General features: G+C 39.3%; 2 protein-coding genes across 2 annotated transcripts in view; both read left to right on the forward strand.

Annotated features, from left to right (window-relative positions):
* LOC126175177 (GTP-binding protein 10 homolog) overlaps positions 1-5,549 on the forward strand; it is a 71,491-nt gene extending 65,942 nt beyond the window's left edge. The window contains exon 7 of the mRNA XM_049921768.1: positions 5,222-5,549. Within this exon, the coding sequence (XP_049777725.1) occupies positions 5,222-5,445 (224 nt within the window). The 3' untranslated portion in view covers positions 5,446-5,549. The remainder of the gene's footprint in view (positions 1-5,221) is intronic.
* Positions 5,550-18,478: 12,929 nt separating this feature from the next.
* The window catches only part of LOC126175178 (uncharacterized), a 55,322-nt gene continuing 53,487 nt past the window's right edge, over positions 18,479-20,313 (forward strand). The window contains exon 1 of the mRNA XM_049921769.1: positions 18,479-18,601. Coding sequence (XP_049777726.1) covers positions 18,593-18,601 — 9 coding nt within the window. The 5' untranslated portion in view covers positions 18,479-18,592. The remainder of the gene's footprint in view (positions 18,602-20,313) is intronic.

Below are 20,313 nucleotides of genomic sequence, written 5' to 3' on the forward strand. Positions count from 1 at the left end.
AACGTCGATCAGTTGCAGAATTTTGGAACACGTATTGTGTTCGAGTATGATGACTTTTCTGGAGACTAGAAATCTACTCTGTAGGAATCAGCATGGGTTTCGAAAAAGACGGTCATGTGAAACCCAGCTCGCGCTATTCGTCCACGAGACTCAGAGGGCCATAGACACGGGTTCACAGGTAGATGCCGTGTTTCTTGACTTCCGCAAGGCGTTCGATACAGTTCCCCACAGTCGTTTAATGAACAAAGTAAGAGCATATGGACTATCAGACCAGTTGTGTGATTGGATTGAGGAGTTTCTAGATAACAGGACGCAGCATGTTATTCTCAATGGAGAGAAGTCTTCCGAAGTAAGAGTGATTTCAGGTGTGCCGCAGGGGAGTGTCATAGGACCGTTGCTATTCACAATATACATAAATGACCTGGTGGATGACATCGGAAGTTCACTGAGGCTTTTTGCAGATGATGCTGTGGTGTACCGAGAGGTTGTAACAATGGAAAATTGTACTGAAATGCAGGAGGATCTGCAGCGAATTGACGCATGGTGCAGGGAATGGCAATTGAATCTCAATGTAGACAAGTGTAATGTGCTGCGAATGTACAGAAAGATAGATCCTTTATCATTTAGCTACAAAATAGCAGGTCAGCAACTGGAAGCAGTTAATACCATAAATTATCTAGGAGTACGCATTAGGAGTGATTTAAAATGGAATGATCATATAATGTTGATCGTCGGTAAAGCAGATGCCAGACTGAGATTCATTGGAAGAATCCTAAGGAAATGCAATCCGAAAACAAAGGAAGTAGGTTACAGTACGCTTGTTCGCCCACTGCTTGAATACTGCTCAGCAGTGTGGGATCCATACCAGATAGGGTTGATAGAAGAGATAGAGAAGATCCAATGGAGAGCAGCGCGCTTCGTTACAGGATCATTTAGTAATCGCGAAAGCGTTACGGAGATGATAGATAAACTCCAGTGGAAAACTCTGCAGGAGAGACGCTCAGTAGCTCGGTACGGGCTTTTATTGAAGTTTCGAGAACATACCTTCACCGAAGAGTCAAGCAGTATATTGCTCCCTCCTACGTATATCTCGCGAAGAGACCATGAGAATAAAATCAGAGAGATTAGAGCCCACAAAGAGGCATACCGACAATCCTTCTTTCCACGAACAATACGAGACTGGAATAGAAGGGAGAACCGATAGAGGTACTGAAGGTACCCTCCACCACACACCGTCAGGTGGCTTGCGGAGTATGGACGTAGATGTAGATGTAGATGTAGAATGGATTTATCAGGTTTATAAAGAACCTTTAATCTTTTGATTGTAAGTAGACACAGACTTTGTCACTTTTATATGTCTGTTTCTTGGCATGGCTGAATTTCTGATAAGTTCTTTTATCTCTTTGTATTAAGTGAAGCACCTGAAGATGCAAATTAAATTTGTGAAACCGATCATGTTCTCCAATAAAGAATTCTAATAATCACAGCAGTCTTCTTTATTCCAATCATGATCTTTTTTTCCCAGCATTATACTTCAATTGTGGCATCACCCCCTGGCCTGTAAGTTCTGTGTTGGAATTATTTTTATTTACTCTACATAAAATAATGCTAGACATATAAGTACCTTTCATTTTCCTCCTTTGAGTTATGAGAAACTATCGCTTACCCTGAAATTTTTCATGCAACTAAAATACACCGAAAGAAGAGCACTGTCAAAATTTTAGCTGTTAGGGCACACTACAGGTATCTTTTTTTTAATGTTAAAGTTACTCATTTTTGCCACTTGGCTGGGAAGTAGTGGCTGTGGTCATGAAAACTGACAATGGCCGGGAGAGCAATGAATTGACCTCATGCCCCTCCATATCCACATCCTGTGACGCCTGTTGGCTGAGGATGACATGAAGGTTGGAAGGTACTCTGTTTTTGTTTTGGACTTTACTGTATTTTATGGACTGTAAGATGCATTTTTTCTTTGAAAAATTGCCTCCAGAATTCATGTAAAATTAATATAAAAAGTCCAGTGTTTGATTTAAAATTCTACCAGTCTTAAAAATGGCCTTACATTCAATACTGTGGGAAACCTGTCCCTAACTGGCAATATTAAATTCAACTGGCAGCAGCAGCACACCAATGTGATGAACATGAGTTGCGGGGATTCACAAGCTTGCTAGATTTGTGTTATCCCTAACAATACAATATTTTTGTTAGTAGTTTCATAATGGAAAAAAAATAAAAGGTATTCATATTATGCGGGCTATAAATTGAAAGTAATAGCATACACAGAAGAACGTGGAAACAGAGAGCACCTGAGCAGCATTTCAGCCCTCCCCCCCCCCCCCCCCCAAAAAAAAAAAAAAAAAAAAAAAAAAAAAAAAAAAAAAAAAAAAAAAACCTTCTCGATTAGCAGGCTAGTAAAGATGAACTGAAAAAAAGAGGAAGAGGTCTGAATGCAAAATGGCCATAACTAGAAGATGACTTATTGAAATGGATTCAAGGACACCATCAAAATGGCATTGGAATTAATACAAAAATGATTCAAATACACGCTCGTAAGCTAGTGCTACAGTGGAACTTAACAGATTTCAAGAGTGGAGTTGGTTGGTGCTACAGGTTTATGAAGTGTGATGGACATAGTATGCAAACCAAAACCAAAATATCTCAGAAAAGGCCACAAGAGTATGAAGAGAAGATATTATCTTTCCATTACTTTGTTATCCAATATCAAAAGAAAACCAGTGTGGAACTAAGCCAAATAGTGAATATGGATGAAACTCCTCTAACATTTGATGTGCTGAGTAACAGGACTGTTACCAAGAAAGGCGTTAAAACTGTGACTATAAAACAAGTGGACATGAAAAAAAGCACTACACTGTTGTCCATTCATGTTGTGCTGATGATACTAAGTGTAATCCAATGATCATTTTCAAGAGCAAAACAGTGCCTTCTGAAATACCACTTGGAGTTGTTGTTCATGTTCGTGACAAGTTTTGGATGGACAAGGCTGTTATGAAATTATGGATGCGTAACAAGTGTTGAATGGACAAGGCTGGTATGAAATTATGGATTAACAGAGTGTGAGGGAGAAGGAAAAGTACTTTATTGAAGAAGAGTTCTCTTCTTGTACTAGATCGGTTTAGTAGTCATTTGAAAAATTCTGTGAAAGAGAAATTGATAAAGGGAAATACAGAGCTTGCTGTTATTCCTGGAGACTTACTTCACAATTACAAGCTCTTGATGTCTCGATAACTAAACCATTTAAAGTATATATGAGAGAGGAATGGAACAAATGGGTGATGGATTAAACCCAACAAGGAGTCATGCTGAAGGGAGCTTTAAAATGACCTAAAATCAAACAAGGGTCTCAGGAGATAAAATAGTAATGGTCTAGAGTGAGAGAAGACATTATTGTTAAATCATTTAAAAAAGTGTGGCATAAGTAACACTCTCGATGGCAGTGAAGACCATCTTATATGTGATGACAAAGAGGAATAAGAAGAAGAAGAAGAAGAAGAAAAGTTCAGATGATGATTTTCAGGGATTTTAAAGATTAATTCAGTTTTATAAACTCAGAATTTTTCATTTCTTTTGCCTAGCTTTGCAATTTAATAATAAAAATAATATTTTTTTTAAAAATTGCTTAAAAATTGAGGTGCTTTTTATTGTCTGTAAAATACGGTAATTAGCAGAATCATCATTCAAACCACAATTCATGGAATTGTCTGGTTATTTTCTATTTCTTCTATGTTGCCACATTGCAATGAATGTCCAAGAAATTGACTAATAAATAACGCATGTATAGATCTTCAGGAGAAGTAAGTGATTTCAGTTGTGTACCATGTTTTTCATATTTTATCTTTGCAAGGTTGAAAACATTAATTGGATTCCACATTACTGTGAAACTCAGGAACCTGCACATAGACAGATGCTAATAGCAAGTATATGCCAAGAATCACAAAGAAAATTAATTCAGTTTTATCTCCATTGTTAACATAGAGTGATATCACAGAGGAACTGCTAATTATTATGTATATTATATGAGGTGCAAATTTAAGCGAATAGTAACTCTGAACAGTTATTTCAGAGAAACTATCAATAGAAACTGAAATTCACTTTACATATTATGATCACATTGTGCCATGTTATCTGTTTATAGATGGGCCGTCAGTCAAGGGCATGTGCCCACCACGTTGCGCATATATTGATATTCTTCCCGTGAAGGATATCAGAAGTTATTGTGCCAGAAAAGCCTACGAAATCACTTGCGCATATATTGTCTGCAACGGCAAGAGTATACAATTCGCCAGCTGTATGGTGAGCTAGGAATTTGGAAATTTTGACATTGGGTTTCTTTCAGTATATTCTTCCTGTATAAAAAATGTCAGGGCTGGTTCTACATGTCAGATTGGACAGTTCCCTTGTTAGTTGATTGCCTGGTAGTGTTCGTGCATCAAGTCTCTTTGCACAGCACTTGCCAGTAGTTTTCCCTACCAAATCATAAATCGGCTTGTAAATCTGCCCTACAGTTTTGTGAAAAAGTAACATAAGACTTAAAAAAGGAAATCAAGAAAAATAGTTTCATATAATAATAATGTATATGAGCACGAGATCCCTCATGAGTAAGACAGTGCAGAGGTAAGACACTTGGCAAGAATTTGAGAGGACGGCAGTTCAGATATCCATCCAACTACCGAGCTTTAAGTTTTCCATAGTTTCCCTAAATTGCCAAAGGCAGATGTTGGCCGGGCTCCTTTGGAAAGGAATGGATGATTTCCTTCCCATCCTTCTCAATTCTGAACTTCTGTTCTGCCTCCAACAACCTCACTGCTGACACGGTGCTAAACCATTATCTTTCAAATTCTTTTACCCCTGAGTAGTGATTCCGTAGCATTTTACTTCCATATTTGGTCCCTAATTGAGTGCACAACTTTCATCTGCATTCCTGATTTATCTTTCGACATACTACACTGATGAAATTGCCTTAGAAAAATACAATAGTTTTCTTCTGAAAAAATATATAAGGTGATCTTAAGGGTACATTGTTCCATGTTTGTTACAATACAGTCTAGATTGCTACATTCCCAGTTTGTTAGTCTGTTACGATATTATTATATACTCAAAATACCTTAACAATTGTCTTTGTTAAAATTATGTTTGAATGGTTACTTTATTAACAGCAGAATATGCATATTAATACCTATTTAATGTACTGAACTTTTAACAGACATGGAAGAGCTAGAACCAGATAGTCTCCCAAGAAGGGTGTTGCAGTTTCATGATGTGATTCCCATTTCTGTACAGTGTGATGCTCTAAGTGTACAAAAAGTAAAGGAACGAATTAGGGCTGTACTGGACTTCCAAGCTGAATTATTAAAAGAAGACAATGAAAATTCTGTTCTTCAGAATATTCGAACACAAAACAAGGAATTTGCAGCAAAGATGGTGTGATAACTTGGGAGTTATTTTCTAAATGTATTTACTTTATCATTTCTTATATGTAGAAATACAAGATTGTCTAAAAAGTTATTTGTAAGATTTTTTTCTTGTCTCTTTTTTTCCCCCTCAGAATAAATTTGTGAACTACACTTGTTGATTATTACTGCCTCTAATGCAATGGCATTGGAGCACAAATTATATTCTCATTTATATACTAATCATTTGTGCACATAGATATTTTTAGGATTCCAGTTCATCATCATAATTTTTTTATTTCTGATCAGCACATAAACTGAATCAGCATCCCTGTCTAGTTTGAGTATTGGTAAGAGTTTGAATCAGAGGTACCTGAGCCATACAGTAATCCTAATATCTGATGACATTGTTGAGGAGGCCATATGTCATATGCCATGGCCGTGTCACCTGATGCCTGGCTGCTTACAAATACATCAGTATGAGGTAGCACAGCTCTTCATTGTGTCATATGAAGCTTACAATTATCCACCGTATTGATCAGTGCATTATCTATCTTGCTGCATTGTTTACTGTTGTCCAGTTGCACTTTGAAAGGAAAGAGCTTGCTTATCAATGACATTTGCAGTGCTCAGGAGTTTATTTGCAGTTTGCCATTCACTTTGTAAATGCTATAATTACTGACTGCTTGAAATTTTATTAATGTTCCTTTGGTTGCAGCTTCTTGAATGATTGTGTGGATTGTTTTTGTCTGCAGTGTCAGGCAGGAAAGAGGTGATGAGGATGTTTCTCACTGTGCGTCAGACCAGTGAGTAGCATGGCTTAAAAGATTTTCAAATTATGTATTAGACAAATAGAGGTGTTGGCTGAACACAAAGAATTGCCAAAGTCCTTGGTTCAGCATCAACAACTGATTAGTCTGGTGTCTATCTCTCAACTGTATGCTTGCTTCAACTAAACAAGTGAAAGTTAGGTGGTCTACCTCCGTCAATTTCTTTTTCACTATGAAGCACGTCAGTTTATCCTCATCTACTGCAGAGTGGTATCAAGCTGAATAAAGTGGCTCAGAAATTGTGACTGCTCTCTGATCTAAGTAGTTCGAATTTTAAAGAAATTTGGTATTTGGTGACTAGCTACTATGTAGTTGCAGCAAGATGTAATTTCAGTAAAACTGGTAAGCAATGCAAGCAGACTTTTGCCATCTGGGTTGCTGATCCTGCAAGGTTTAACACATCTGTGTGATTCAGTTTGAGCTGTGTGTCGCATCCCGTTCTTACTCTTTATTTGTATATGTCATTCTCAGCTTTGGATCCAGATGAAGAGGGCAATGCCAAAGTATACAGTCATCAGACATAACATTTGCCATAGTTTCAAATACCGCTTGAGCTCATGAGAGAGCAATGGTGGTATAAGCTTCATTCAAAGACAGAAACTTCTGCTACAAAAAGTTTCTATTAGCCATAGTTGGTTGCATCAGTCAGATGATGACAAGCATTCATCATCACCACCTTGCCCACCAAGCAAGCATAATATTATCCCAATGCGTGAAAAAGTAGCCAGTTCAGTAGTTTAGTGATTCATACTCTAAAATGATGGAAGATAAGCAAAAAATCAGTGTGAAGCCTACTGACAGTCCTATAGACAGTGAGGAGAAGCACATAAAATTTACTATCCTGTGACACTAAATGTATGACCCAGAAAGGTCAACACAAGAAAATTGTGTCCAAACTGTTGGGCTAGACATAAACAACATCACTGTCAATGTCATTTGTTTTGCGTGCAACAGCAGGGTCATATTTCAAGTATGCCTCTCACCCAACAATCAAGAGAACCACAGTTGTCACACCACTGCACACAAACAGGTCGGAGATCATAACAACAGACGCAACTCTCCGCGAGATAACAATGGCGTATGTGATAAATGGCCCTGTAGTGAAGTTCCAACTCAACACTGAAGCCACTATGACCTTAAAGAAACTGGAAATGTACCGGCACATTGGCTCACTACTCATTCCAAAACTGCAGTGGTATGTGGTGACTCATAATATGCAGTTGATTCCACTATAGGATCCAGTTACTACTCACATCACACACATAAAGGTAATAAAACAAGTATCTTTTCAACTTGTAAATTCCAATGTAACTATTAACATTGTTTTGCATTTCCTTTGTTTGTCCATAAGGCACAAATCAAATTACCAAAAACACTATTTAAAGACATGCACAAAAACATAGAATTGTTAGAGAAAAATTCAAGAAGTTTTACTTACATGCACTTGCTCAATGCAAAACATGATTAAAATGTCATGCCATTTTTCACTGAGACTGCTATACTAAAGTGCCAAAGAAACTGGTACAGGTGTGCTTATTCAAATACAGAGATATGTAAACAGGCAGAATACGGCACTGCGTTCTGCAAAGCTGTATAAGACAACAAGTGTCTGGCACAATTGTTAGATCGGTTACTGCTGTTACAATGGCAGTTATCAAGATTTAAGTGAGTTTGAACAAGGTGTTATAGTCAGCACACAAGCGATGGGAAACAGCATCTCCGAGGTAGCGATGAAGTGGGGTGGAATCCGGTAAAACATCAAATCTCCATTATCACTGCAAACGGAAGAAGATCCTGCAAGAATGGGACCAACAATGACTGAAGAGAATCATTCAACGTGACAGAAGTGTAACCCTTCTGCAAATTGCTGCAGATTTCAATGCTGGGCCGTCAACAAGTGTCAGCATGTGAACCATTCAATAATACATCATCAATATGGGCTTTTGTAGCCAAAGGCCCACTCAGGTACCTTTGATGACTGCATGACATAAAGCTTTATGCCTCACCTGGGCCCATCAACACAGACATTGGACTGTTGATTACTGAAAACATGTTGTCTAGTCGGACGAGTCTCATTTCAAATTATATCGAGTGGATGGATGTGTACAGGTGTAGAGACAACCTCATGAATCCATGGAACCTGCATGTCATCAGGGACTGTTCAAGCTGGTGGAGGCTATGTAGCGGTGTGAGGCGTGTGCGGTTGGAGTGATCTGGAGCCAGTGACATGTCTAGATATGACTCTGACAGATGACATGTATGTAAGCATCCTGTCTGATCACCTACATATTCCATGGAATAGGAGGAGTTGTCAAGGAGAAACTTGCACAGTTTGTTTTCAAATTTTAATTTGCTGTCTGTCAGACATTTTATATTACTAGGTAAGTGATCAAAAATTTTTGTTGGAGCATTGTACACTCCTTTTTGTGCTAAAGACAAGCTTAATGTGGAGTGGTGAGTGTAATTTTTTCCTTCTGGTATTGTAATTATGTAGACCATTCTTCCATTTGAACTGTAGTGGTTTACTTACAACAAACTTCATGAGGGAATAAATAAATTGTGAAGCAGTAGCCAGAATGCCCAACTCCTTAAACAGATGTCTACAAGATGGTCATGAGTGATCACCTAGTTAGATACTTTTTCTGATTATGGTTTTGTTTTCTGTGGTATTTTTCCATTTATGTTCTTTGCACAGCATTAACAAGATTTTAAAATCAGTATGATGCATCAAATTTGAGGATTGATTATTTGATTTTTTGAGAAAACAAAGTGCAAAATCAGCATTCAGCTTCATGCAGTTGTGGAAGCAGCATAAGAATAAAGGGTCTGTACACATAAAAAAGCATTCACCTTAGCATTAATTTGTTTAAAAACAAAGGAAATGAAAAATGGTTTATTGTACAAAATTTGAAATTTGATTAAGGAAATTATTACTATGACAAAGGGAAAGAAAAGCTGGCCAGTATTCATGTTCTGGGTGCAGAATTATGATTACTGATAATAGAATGAAAGTAAAAATCAGTATTCTTAAATTCTGTAGGGGAGAAATAAGTATGTTTGGGGAAGATTGAAAAGGAAAAATAGGGAGGGAGGGCGGGCACTACAATCCTACGTAAAGGAGTAGAGGGTCAAAGAAAGTACAACCTCTGACAATAAAGTTCAGTGAATAGTCCTGTAACATTTAGATGAACTGTGAACTACAGTTACCTTACTGTCCTTCGAAATAGTCATCTCCCATAACTAAGCACCACTGAGCTCTGCCAGAGACGCCCTGAAAACTTTGCATGAAGTCTCCCTTTGGAATGGTTTTCAAAAGCCGCGTCACATTTTGTTGGGTGTCAGTAATATCATCAAATCTCTTTCCTTTCAAAGTGAGTTTGAGTCGAGGGAATAGGAAGCAGTCTGGAGGATTGAGATCCGGCGAGCATGGTGGATGTTCAAGTTGCACCATCCCCTTTTTTGCCAGGAACTGTTTGACGATATTGACTGTGTGAGGGTGAGTGTTGTCATGAACAAAAGACCAGGAACCTTGTTGTGCATACTGGGGTCGTACCATGCCTAGATGTTGCTTGAAACAGGTAAAAATTTCAACGTATCATAGCATTCAACATCATTCCCTCAGGTAGGAGTTCCTTGTGGATAATGCCTTGACTGTTGAGAAAGGTGATGAGCATTGTTTTGAGGTGTGATTTTTTGGCTCAGCTTTTTCCGACGAGGTGATGTCGGAGAAGGTCATTCCATGCTTTGCCATTTCATTTCAGGCTCGTACTGGAGAGGTTTCATTCTCAGTGACAATATGATTCAAGTAACTGGGTGTCGCATCCACCATTTCGACAAAATCCTGTGAAACCTCTAAACGTGGCTACTTCTGATCTTCAGTCAAGGGATGTGGCACAAGACGACAACATGTTTTCCTCTTCCCTAATTCCTGGGTAAGGATTTGTCGCATGGATTCACGATTCATGCGCGCAGTTAATCAATGGTTGTTCGTGATTAATGTCCTCACTTTCTCAATGTTTTCATCACTGACAGTGATCGCTGGTTGTCTGTTATGGGGATTGTCAGAAACACTTTCCCGGCCTCCTCAAAAATGGGTGAACCACTTATACACAAACTTCATGAACAATTCTTGATCCCCATAAACACATACCAGCATTGCATGCATTTCTTTCAGTGTCTTGCCAAGCTTAAAACAAGACTTGAAATTGATCCTTTGCTCATTCATTGTCCTGTTCTGAGTTCAGAACCAACGCACTAAACAAGCACTTCGTCCAATAGGTCTAACACGGAACACACACGATGCTCAACTGAACTACGATGGGGGCAGGTTTGCAACACCAGCCACTACACAGGTGCAGCATTATGAGTTGCCAGTGTTGCCTGACCAACCATTCCGACTTCATTCACTGAACTTTATTGTCAGAGGTTGTATTATACTTCAGACAGTGCAGATAAAACTTAAGTAACAAATGGGATAACCTACTATAACAACGCTAAAATAATGTGAGCTAAAGGCAAAAAAGGAAGTACTACAAATAATGCAGTCTAGCAGCTATTAATGTTATTTTCTGAAGTTAGTTACATTTTGCATTCTCATAAAATTCAGGTAATGGTGGATAATGAACTGCAGTAAACCAATATGGACCAAAAGACACAGGTTGTTGCAGTAATAATGGTAGGTAAAGAACTACTAAAATCATATACAACGACCTTTACAAAATACATGTTTTACTCATATAATAAAATTATCCTTACAAGCTGAAACTGGATGATAATCATTTTGCTAAGAGTCTTGAGTGTAGCCACTATGGCAGTAGCTAAGCATTGAGAATTATATGACACACCAAATTTATATGGGCAAGGCTCACATTTCCAGATAGTTGTTTTCTCAAGTCAGCAGTGTTCCTTTCACGTGGACAGAAAATTCATTGTATTACACCACGGGGAGGATCAGTGCAGGATACTTCAGTACTACTCCCATGTTAGTGTTATGCCACATAGAATTGTATGAGACACACATTATTGTCTGATAATCGCCTTCACATTCAAAGGAAAAGGTTTTTTTTACCATAAACTGGTATGTTACTTTTTTGCTGGCTCATATTTGCAGTTAGATCAATCTAGTCATGAAATTTTAGGCCAGTGTCAAATAACATGTTTGGTTCAACTTTGCAATGAAAAGTCTAGAATTTAAAGAAAAAGAGGATGGAGGGGGGCAGAAAGAAAGAGAGAGAATGAAAAACGTTACTCAGAAACCACAAAAACAATTATAGCAGTGACCATCAGTGCCTTCAGTGTGTCATGAAGTTGAGTTAAAGTAATTAAATTTGTTAGAAAATAGTATGGCTAGTATGGCATGCCAGCATTTTAAACTGTTCTTCAAGAAGTTGGTTGGTTGGTTATTTGGAGGAGGAGACCAAACAGCGAGGTCATCAGTCCCATTGGATTATGAAGTCAACCATGCCCTTTCAAAGGAACCATCCCAGCATTTGCCTGAAGCGATTCAGGGAAATCAGAATGGCCAGACAGGGGTTTGGACAATCATCCTCCTGAATGCAAGTTCAGTGTGCTAACCATTGCGGCACCTCGCTTGGTTTCCAATAAGTCTACAGGCAATGTCAGCATGGCATCAGGAACTCTGCACGTTTCATTCAACAGCTGTCACAACTACGTTTTTGTAACCATTACCTTATGGAGAGCTTTGATGTGATTCCATTTCACCACAGTGCTGCTTCTCATTCCCCTCAAGATGATCGAGGATTCAGCCCCACAATGGCTACTCTCCAGCGACAACAGTTATGAACAGATGGATGGTGTCACCATGGGATGTCCTCTGTTACCAGTTGTGACAAACTTTTTCATAAATAATTTTGAAGAGAAAGAAAAAGCTACCCTGAAGCCAATATGTGTCTTTAGATATACTGATGACACATTTGTGGTGCAGCCACATGAGCTTAAAATACTTCAGAAGTTCTGCTGGTATCTGAACATTCTGCACCCCAGCATCAGTTTCACCATAAAGGTGGAAGACAATGGTGAACTCCCCTTTCTGGATGTCCTAGCCAAGTGCAAAGAAGATTATACTATTGGATGCTGTGTACAGGAAAGCCACTCACACTAATTTGGACCTATATGTCCAGCAGCCATCATCCTTTACAGCACAAGGGTGTGCTAAGCATACTGGCCCACAAGGTTGCACAGTGTTGGAAAGCATACTTGGAAGCTCAGCCACCTTAAGGACACATTCAAATAAAATGACTGTAGCATGAGGCAAACCCAACATCCTTTGAGGCAGAAGTACAGGCCCAGCAAATAAAACACAATTAGGAGAATAAGACAATGGCATAACTGCTATACACCAGCAAACTATTGAACAAAATCAGCATAATTCTGGCTCACCTTAACATTAAATACTTTTTCTGGCCACCTCTAAGAATGTGTGCACTATTATGTATGAAGAAAGATGACTTAGGGATCGATAACCTGGTTGTCTACCATGTTAATGTGGAAAGGCATGCATAGGGCAGATTGTGCAGACAGTCAAAAATTGTTCTAGGTGCGCAATATGTTACAAAATGGGTTGACTTCCATCATTGTACTTTTTATGCACTGCCATTTCATGTAAAAGGTCTGCATGAAATTTTTGCTAATTTTTGTTTAGAAATTCTGATTTTATAGTTCATACATTAAGCAAACATTATGCAAATTGAAACCTAGAAATTCAAAAGGGGTTAAGTACCATTTTTGTGAAAAAGGAGATTCTACTGTCAATAGGGGGTACATGTCAAGGCTGTTACACGACGAGAAGTGCCATGTCCGTACATGCTCCTATTAGTTTTCTATGGCTGCTCATAGATGGCATTCAACCTGTGAGGAATGTTGATATGTGCTAAGTCCACGTCCTGCAACTGGCACATTGCTGTTCCATCAGTTGACGTTTGTTAATGAAGGTGGCTGAGGTTATGATGCGTTGTAAGTCTGAATGCTGTGATTGTCCAAAAGCAATGAAGAGACAATGTGAAAGTGTAAGTAAGAGAGTGCTGGAGAAGAAAGGAAAATGTCTGGTTTATCACACAAGACAGGAAAAGGAAAAGAAAGACCTCCCAAGCAACAGCCAAGCACACAGACACGGGATGAGTACATCAAATGTTACTGCTCCACAATAAGAGTATCTATGTTGTGCTGGCATAAGCTGTCACCAGCACACTAGTCAGCAGAGAGTTTGGGAGAAGATCGATAGTAGGTGCAGGAGAAGCACGCCTATCAGGAGAGAGGCCAAAGACAGACTTGCAAGAAACGCCCTCTCGACCGCCACTATTTAGATCGCCGCCACAGACCGGAGGGCCCAGTCAGTTACAGACTGTCAGCCCAGTTGCAGACAGAGTCAGTCACAGTTGCAATCAGCTCAGTTACTAGCTCAGTCACTATTCTAGTTGGCATCTGTCAGGTCATGTCACCGACTACAAGAGTTTAGTGTTTGTAGCGGGACTTGCACTTCAGCAGCAGTGAGGCTAATGTGAACCATTACAGAAGAGTGTGTACTACAACAACTTGCTTAAAGATAAGTAGCTTCTTGTTCTTATGAATAAAGAACCCTGTTAGTACATGTGTGCAGTTGTGTTGTAGAAAGACGATACCGGCCGCCAAACAAAATCCTCTTCTTGGTTCCCATTGTGCAAGACTCTACAGTATTAACAATGATACAAAATACGCGAGACTCATATTATTGAAAACTCATCATATAATACTGTAATGTATTGTTTTGTATGTTAATCGGGAGCCTAGAAATGATGGAGAGGCTCCGTCCCCGCTGCAGCCGCAGTGGTCCACAACTCCACGACGACTACCACAGTCCACTTCACCCCTCCGCCACCCCACATCGAACAACTCTTTCAGGGTTATTGTGCAGTTTGGGCCCCGGTGGACACCCCCCAGGGAATGTCTTACATCAGACGAGTGTAACCCCTATGTTTGTGTGGTAGAGTAATGGTGGTGTAGGCATACGTGGAGAACTTGTTTGCGCAGCAATCGCCAACATAGTGTAGCTGAGGCAGAATAAGGGGAACCAGCCTGCATTCGCTGAGGCAGATGGAAAACCACCTAAAAACCACACAAGCCCTCCGGGCAGATTCGTGCCTGGGACCAGGCGCTCCTGCACAATCCGGAAAGCCGTGCATTAGACCACATGGCTAACCGAGTGGGCACTGTAATATTGCTATGTGTCACAATATTTGGTTTTAGATTAACTGCAAATGTGGGTATTATTGTGACTCTTTGTCAGTGTAACATAAGACAGACTTGTTTTCTACACTCTACCAGCAATGTGAGCAGACATGGGGTTCATGGACGTTATTCCAGGAGAATGCTGGTGAAATGGAAAGTATGCCAATCCAGAGGAAAGTTACTACCAGTGCACGTTGGTTTTCATGGTTCCTGATGATGAGGGTGCACATAAACAGTTATGTAAGAAGACTTTTATGGATGTTTTTGGTATTTCAAAGAAAAAAAATTAGAGATGATGGCAAAGAAGAAAAAGACCATTAACAATGTTTTCAAGGACAAAAGAGATGGAGCATTTAGTAGAAAATACACAGATGAATATTGGCAGATTGTTGAGGCTCACTTTCACGTGTTGCCTAGAGATTGAGTCAGCACAATAGAAAGCACACAACGAAAGAGTACTTAAACCCTGATCTCAATCTGAACAGGCTCTTCACTGCATTCAAAGTAAAATGTTCCAATAGTACTGTGATGTATAAATTTTATAGAAAAGTTCTCCTTGCGGATTTTCCATGCGTATCCTTCAGAAAGCCATGATCTGATACATGCCAAATATGTGAATGATTAGTTCTAGGAGGTAAGGCAAACCACCAGAACACTGAGAAAGATAAGCAAGAACTTGAATTCACAATCACAAAGGTGAAAGGGCAGTGTCATAGTTAAGAACTGACGCATTTGTTGCAACATTACCAAACAGTAATTCTTGAACTCTATTCATAGATCTCCAGCAGGTTATGTTCACACCTTTCCTTACACATTCAGATGTGTTCTGTCTGCAGCAACTCCCGTGTTATAATTTTGGTGTACATATGGATGACACCGGTGTTGCAACTATGTATATGTGAAATGAGATGGAAGGAGGCAGGGTAGGCAATGAAATCACATCCTGTTCATTTGCATTTCTCAGTCAGGTACCTAGCATCTCAACAAAGAAAAAGCTGTGTGTATGGAGTGACAACTGCTGCACACAAAATAAAAACAAAGTTCTTCTATTCATGTACATGTCTCTATTATCTTGTGGTATGTTTGAACATGTTGACCATTAATATCTCATTTCTGGACATAGCTAACTGGCATGCGATTGAGATTTTTCAGTCATTGAAAAGAGAAAGAAGACAGGAAAGTTTTGAGGAGAATAATTGGCCCTGTATATGACAGAGAACAATTTAGGAAAAGTTGCAATTCAGAACTGTACACTATATATGCCGATGCTCCTGTAACAAAAATCATACGATCAGGAAGGATAAGATGGGCTGGTCATGTGGCATGAATGGAGGAGTCTGAGGTGATAAAGAAGATTCTCTTTGGTAATCCAGGAGGACAAAGAGGGTGAGGTCGACCTTGAGCAAGATGGCTGGACGGAGTGGAAGAAGACCTACAGAAGCTCGGATGCAGAAACTGGAGGAGAATAACATATGACCATAATGGATGGCGGAAGCTCATTGGGAAGGCTAAGGTTCATCCTGGACTGTAGCGCCACAGAAGAAGAAGTCATAAATTAGCTGCTGCTGCTCATACCAAACAATATTTAAACAAAATATAATAATCTTGTCAGACAGTAAAAACCAAACATTCTTACCTATGGAATTTGTAAACTATTATAAATTAAAGAAGTTGAACAATAGGGCTTCATAAGGCCAAACCTCATGCCATATTTCAGTCAGTCTGTTCATTGTCCTGCAATAGCTTCAGCCTCAAGAACAATTTGTGTTGCCTTCTCCATTCATTTAGTTCAAGCCGAGAGAACATATTTTATATGTATGAGCAACAGACACAAAGATAACTATTGTGATTCAATGGAATGATATTTGTAGCTATAGTAATAGTTCTGTGACCTTTTTTCCTTAACTGCATGTGAAGCAAATTATGATAATTTCATCTGTACCATATGTACTTTTGCTTTCTGAAGAGCTAACTATTAAGCTCCACATACACATGCCGTGCTAACTACCTGTGTGTAAACATTGCTAGAGACTGTAAGAGACCTGGTCCTCACCAGAACAATCTTAAGGCAGCAATTGAAGATTGGTGAACTTCTAATTTTTAACTGCCAAAAGCAGCTTCTGGGTATTTGTTTTAAGGATAAATCCTACAACAGCATTTTTATGTGGTGATTCTGTGAAACTGTGCTGTTATTCCATAACAGGTAAGACTAGTTATATGAGAAGAAGACATGCCAAATTCAAGTAACCCACAAAATTCGTGGTTGCACAGCTATAGGGGTCTTGATTAAATACGAACAAACAAAAGTGTTAAGAAAGACCTCATCATTAGTAATTACATTGTACCATTAGTTGTTGTTGTGCGAGTGGCTTATGAAGACAGTTGCTTCAGTCCCAGTGAAATGTAGGACCCTGCATAGCGCTCAGCCAACAGAAGTGACAACATCGGCTGAGAGCCACTTCTGCATCTAATGAGCACAGCAGAAGCATTAAGGGATTGGAGCTCGTGCCCGACATTAAGTGATCACATCCCACTGCCACCCCACCTGTCACCTGGCATAGCGTCTAGCCAGAAAGTGAGGTGAAGGGGTGAGGAGTAATAAGAGTATAAAGGAAGAGCAATGTAGTGAAGATGCACATTCTAAAGGTGTTACTTGAAGATGATGGCAAAATATGCTGTTGAAATACTGTGTTTCATAAATAGCTGCATCCGGCTGGGCACCCAAGAGCAATTTGAAATTTTTGTCTTGCAATGGTATAATCTATCTGAAACCTTTCAGGTGTTTTCTGGTCTGTTCCATCTATAGAAACGCCATATCATTATTTATAAATCAAGTGTTAGCATGGTTAAATTGTGCTTGTCAAAAATTCTACCATGGAGCTTCCCCTCTCATTCCATCCTCCCGCCCCCAGTCCCTCTTCACCTACTATTTTTTCTTCTCTTCCTTTCCCTACTGTTGAATTGTATATCATCATCACAATTAAACTTTTATCCTCCTTAACAAGCTGAATAACTTAGCTAGTAGGCTTATATATTTGGGCTATTATGTTGGGTCATGGGTTTATGGCTGTCGTGGCTACATTAAATCATTCACCATACTGTTCATATTAGTTCACCTGCATTTTTATTTTCATTTTTAGTCAAACACCTTTGTGTGTTATTCCTATTTGCTTTTGTGTTGATAACCACAGGGACAATGTTCCTGGGCGCATGACATGTTCCCACCTCTTGCCATATGAGGGTATATCCAGCATTGCTGAATACGATCGTTTTGGTGGTCCAGTGCTGGTGGACGAACTCAAGGACCAAGAGGTAATTTGGCAAATGGACTGGCGTCCCCCTTTCTCTGACTTAAGTCCCTTGGATCATGTGTGGGATGCATTGGGGAGTTGTACTACAGTATGTCCACATGCACCAACGACCATCCAGCAGCTGTCAATCAAACTGGTGGAGAAGTGGAATGCCCTACCACAAGAACTTTTTACTAACCTTGTGGCCAGCATGGGAGCGTGTTGTATACTGTAGGAGTTCTTTCTAAGTTTGACCGATGTTTCATCGAGCTATGTTATTTGGCAGTGACACATCATGCAAAATTTACTTCCGTCCATAAATTTTGCACAACAGTGTACTAGAACTACACAGAAATATGAGACAGAACAAAGCCAAACAACATTACAAGTGCGCACGTCAAAATGCGGAAGACTCCTCCTATACATCTCTGCAGGTGTATGCAGAGCATGTAATTCATTGAAATGTGTAATTAAGCGTGTAATGTCCGTGAACCTCGTCCATTAGTGACTCAAATATAGGTTCACATAATCCCTGATGTTTGAAAAGACTTATTATTCCCGAGGAAACTAATGAGAGTGCAAATCATCTAGCTGCCCGCGGGAAACGGGACGTAATTAAGGCGGGAGCCGCTCTTATTAAGCGTCTTCTAGGTTACACGTTCCAGATGCTGCGTGCTGCAAAGGAACCGGCGCTTGACGTTTTTCTCTTCGCCCACACTCAGTTCATCTTCACTCTTCACAGTAGCGAGTCAGAAAGTATAGTCTGAGCACCTGCGGCAGGTTACATGAAATTGTATAAAAACTCGCTGACAGCTAGCCCTTCTGAAAGAGCGTGTGGTCTATGATTAAGGTAAGTCAAGCGTATTTTATAACCAATGAATTGTGATTCGAAATACTTGAACTTCAGTCTGGTCCATGCTTAATTCACGTTGCACTATCTTGATATGACGCCTTTATTTGCGAAGTTCTTTAATGAGCATACGCATACTTTGGACCTCTGGTAGGAGAATTTAACGGAAAAGTTCTGCGTTGAGTTAAAGGACACATCATAAATTAAACACAAGTCAGATGTTCAATTATTTTCCTCGCTCACCAAATTTTGATTTTTAAAGTTAAACTTCTACCTCGTTAATTTTTTCTGTTTTGCTTTTAATGATTCTGAGCCGTTTAGATCAGCTGACATTCACTTTTCATCGGTGACAAATTACATTATATTTTGTTCACTTTTTCTTTCGCCTTGTCGGAAAGCGCGTAGATCCGTCCCGCGCACTAGGGCTACAACTGCGCGCATGTAGAGAAGGGTAATTCGTTGCTTTGTAATTTAATCAGAAACCGAAACAGCACGTTATTTTTGTTTAGTATCAGTAGTAAAAAACCGTCTCCATGCGCTGGATGCGTTTTATTTCTACTGTGTCAGACGCATTTCAATGCTAAATTTCAGTGTCGTGGAAATATAGAAACAAGGTTTATTTCTGTAATTCCCATAGCGTGTAACCATACTAAACAGCAGAGTCACAATTTAAGGTCTTCCACTTTTACACCCACGAATTTTAGCCAATTGTTTATCCTTTTACAATCCTGAAAATGTCTAGTGAGACAGCTTGTGAAAGTGACTTAGTGCGTTGAAAAGTTTAATTCGCAGTTGTTTATAAGTACCGGTGTTTTAAGTTTTGCCAAGGCTAGGAGTGTGCTAGTCAGTCGTGTATGGAAGGTTTTTTATTGATGAACTGACTGACTCAATTTGTACCGTAGGTCTGTTGATTTCCTTTTGTGTGTACACGTGTGACAGGTAGTTGAGTATAGATGACAGTGGAAGCGACACAGTACTCAAATAGTTAGTTTTATTTAAGAAAATAACCATTGGTACAGGATGCATTGTCATTTTCACGACACTTGAATAAATCTGACTGCCTTCTTCCGCCACATGAAAACATCTTATTCTCCAGAAGTAACGGTACCTTATGCAGTACGGTGTACTGCCACGAAAAAAATCAGAAGACAGATATCTCTGATGAAATTAAACCTAGTAATTATGACTAATATAAATTTACGATGTTTTCTGTACTTATGTCATTAAATGTTTGCTATCTGCACTGGTGAAAAACTTCTGCACTCGCACTGTCGCTTCGGTCGAGTTGGCAGTTTAAACGCAGTGTTTTCTTTTCAGGTGCCAAAATTCAACGACAAAAGGAAAATAGACATAGTAAATTCATATTCACAATTACTTTACAAAAAATTTCATCCTAGGTGTCATCCTCGTAAATTTAACAGCTCTCTTATTTTGTTTAATGCCAGCTGGAAAAGAGGTACGGAAGGCTAAAGCCGAAAACCTTTTCCCTGAAATTAGAGTTCCACTTCGAAACGCTTCAGACACAGCAGAAATGATGGACACAAACTGGCTGAAATAGTGATGGAAAACGTTTTGATTTTTTTGTGAACTGTCGAAGGACTACGAAATGAGAGAGAACAATCCACAACAGCACTAATCACTCACGGCCACCTGTTTAAAAAAACCTGATGCAAGTGCGCTGTTTAGTTGATTTTTTTTTCTTTTTATTTCGT

The sequence above is a fragment of the Schistocerca cancellata genome, chromosome 3 (genome assembly GCF_023864275.1).
Source record: "Schistocerca cancellata isolate TAMUIC-IGC-003103 chromosome 3, iqSchCanc2.1, whole genome shotgun sequence".
NCBI lineage: Eukaryota > Metazoa > Arthropoda > Insecta > Orthoptera > Acrididae > Schistocerca > Schistocerca cancellata.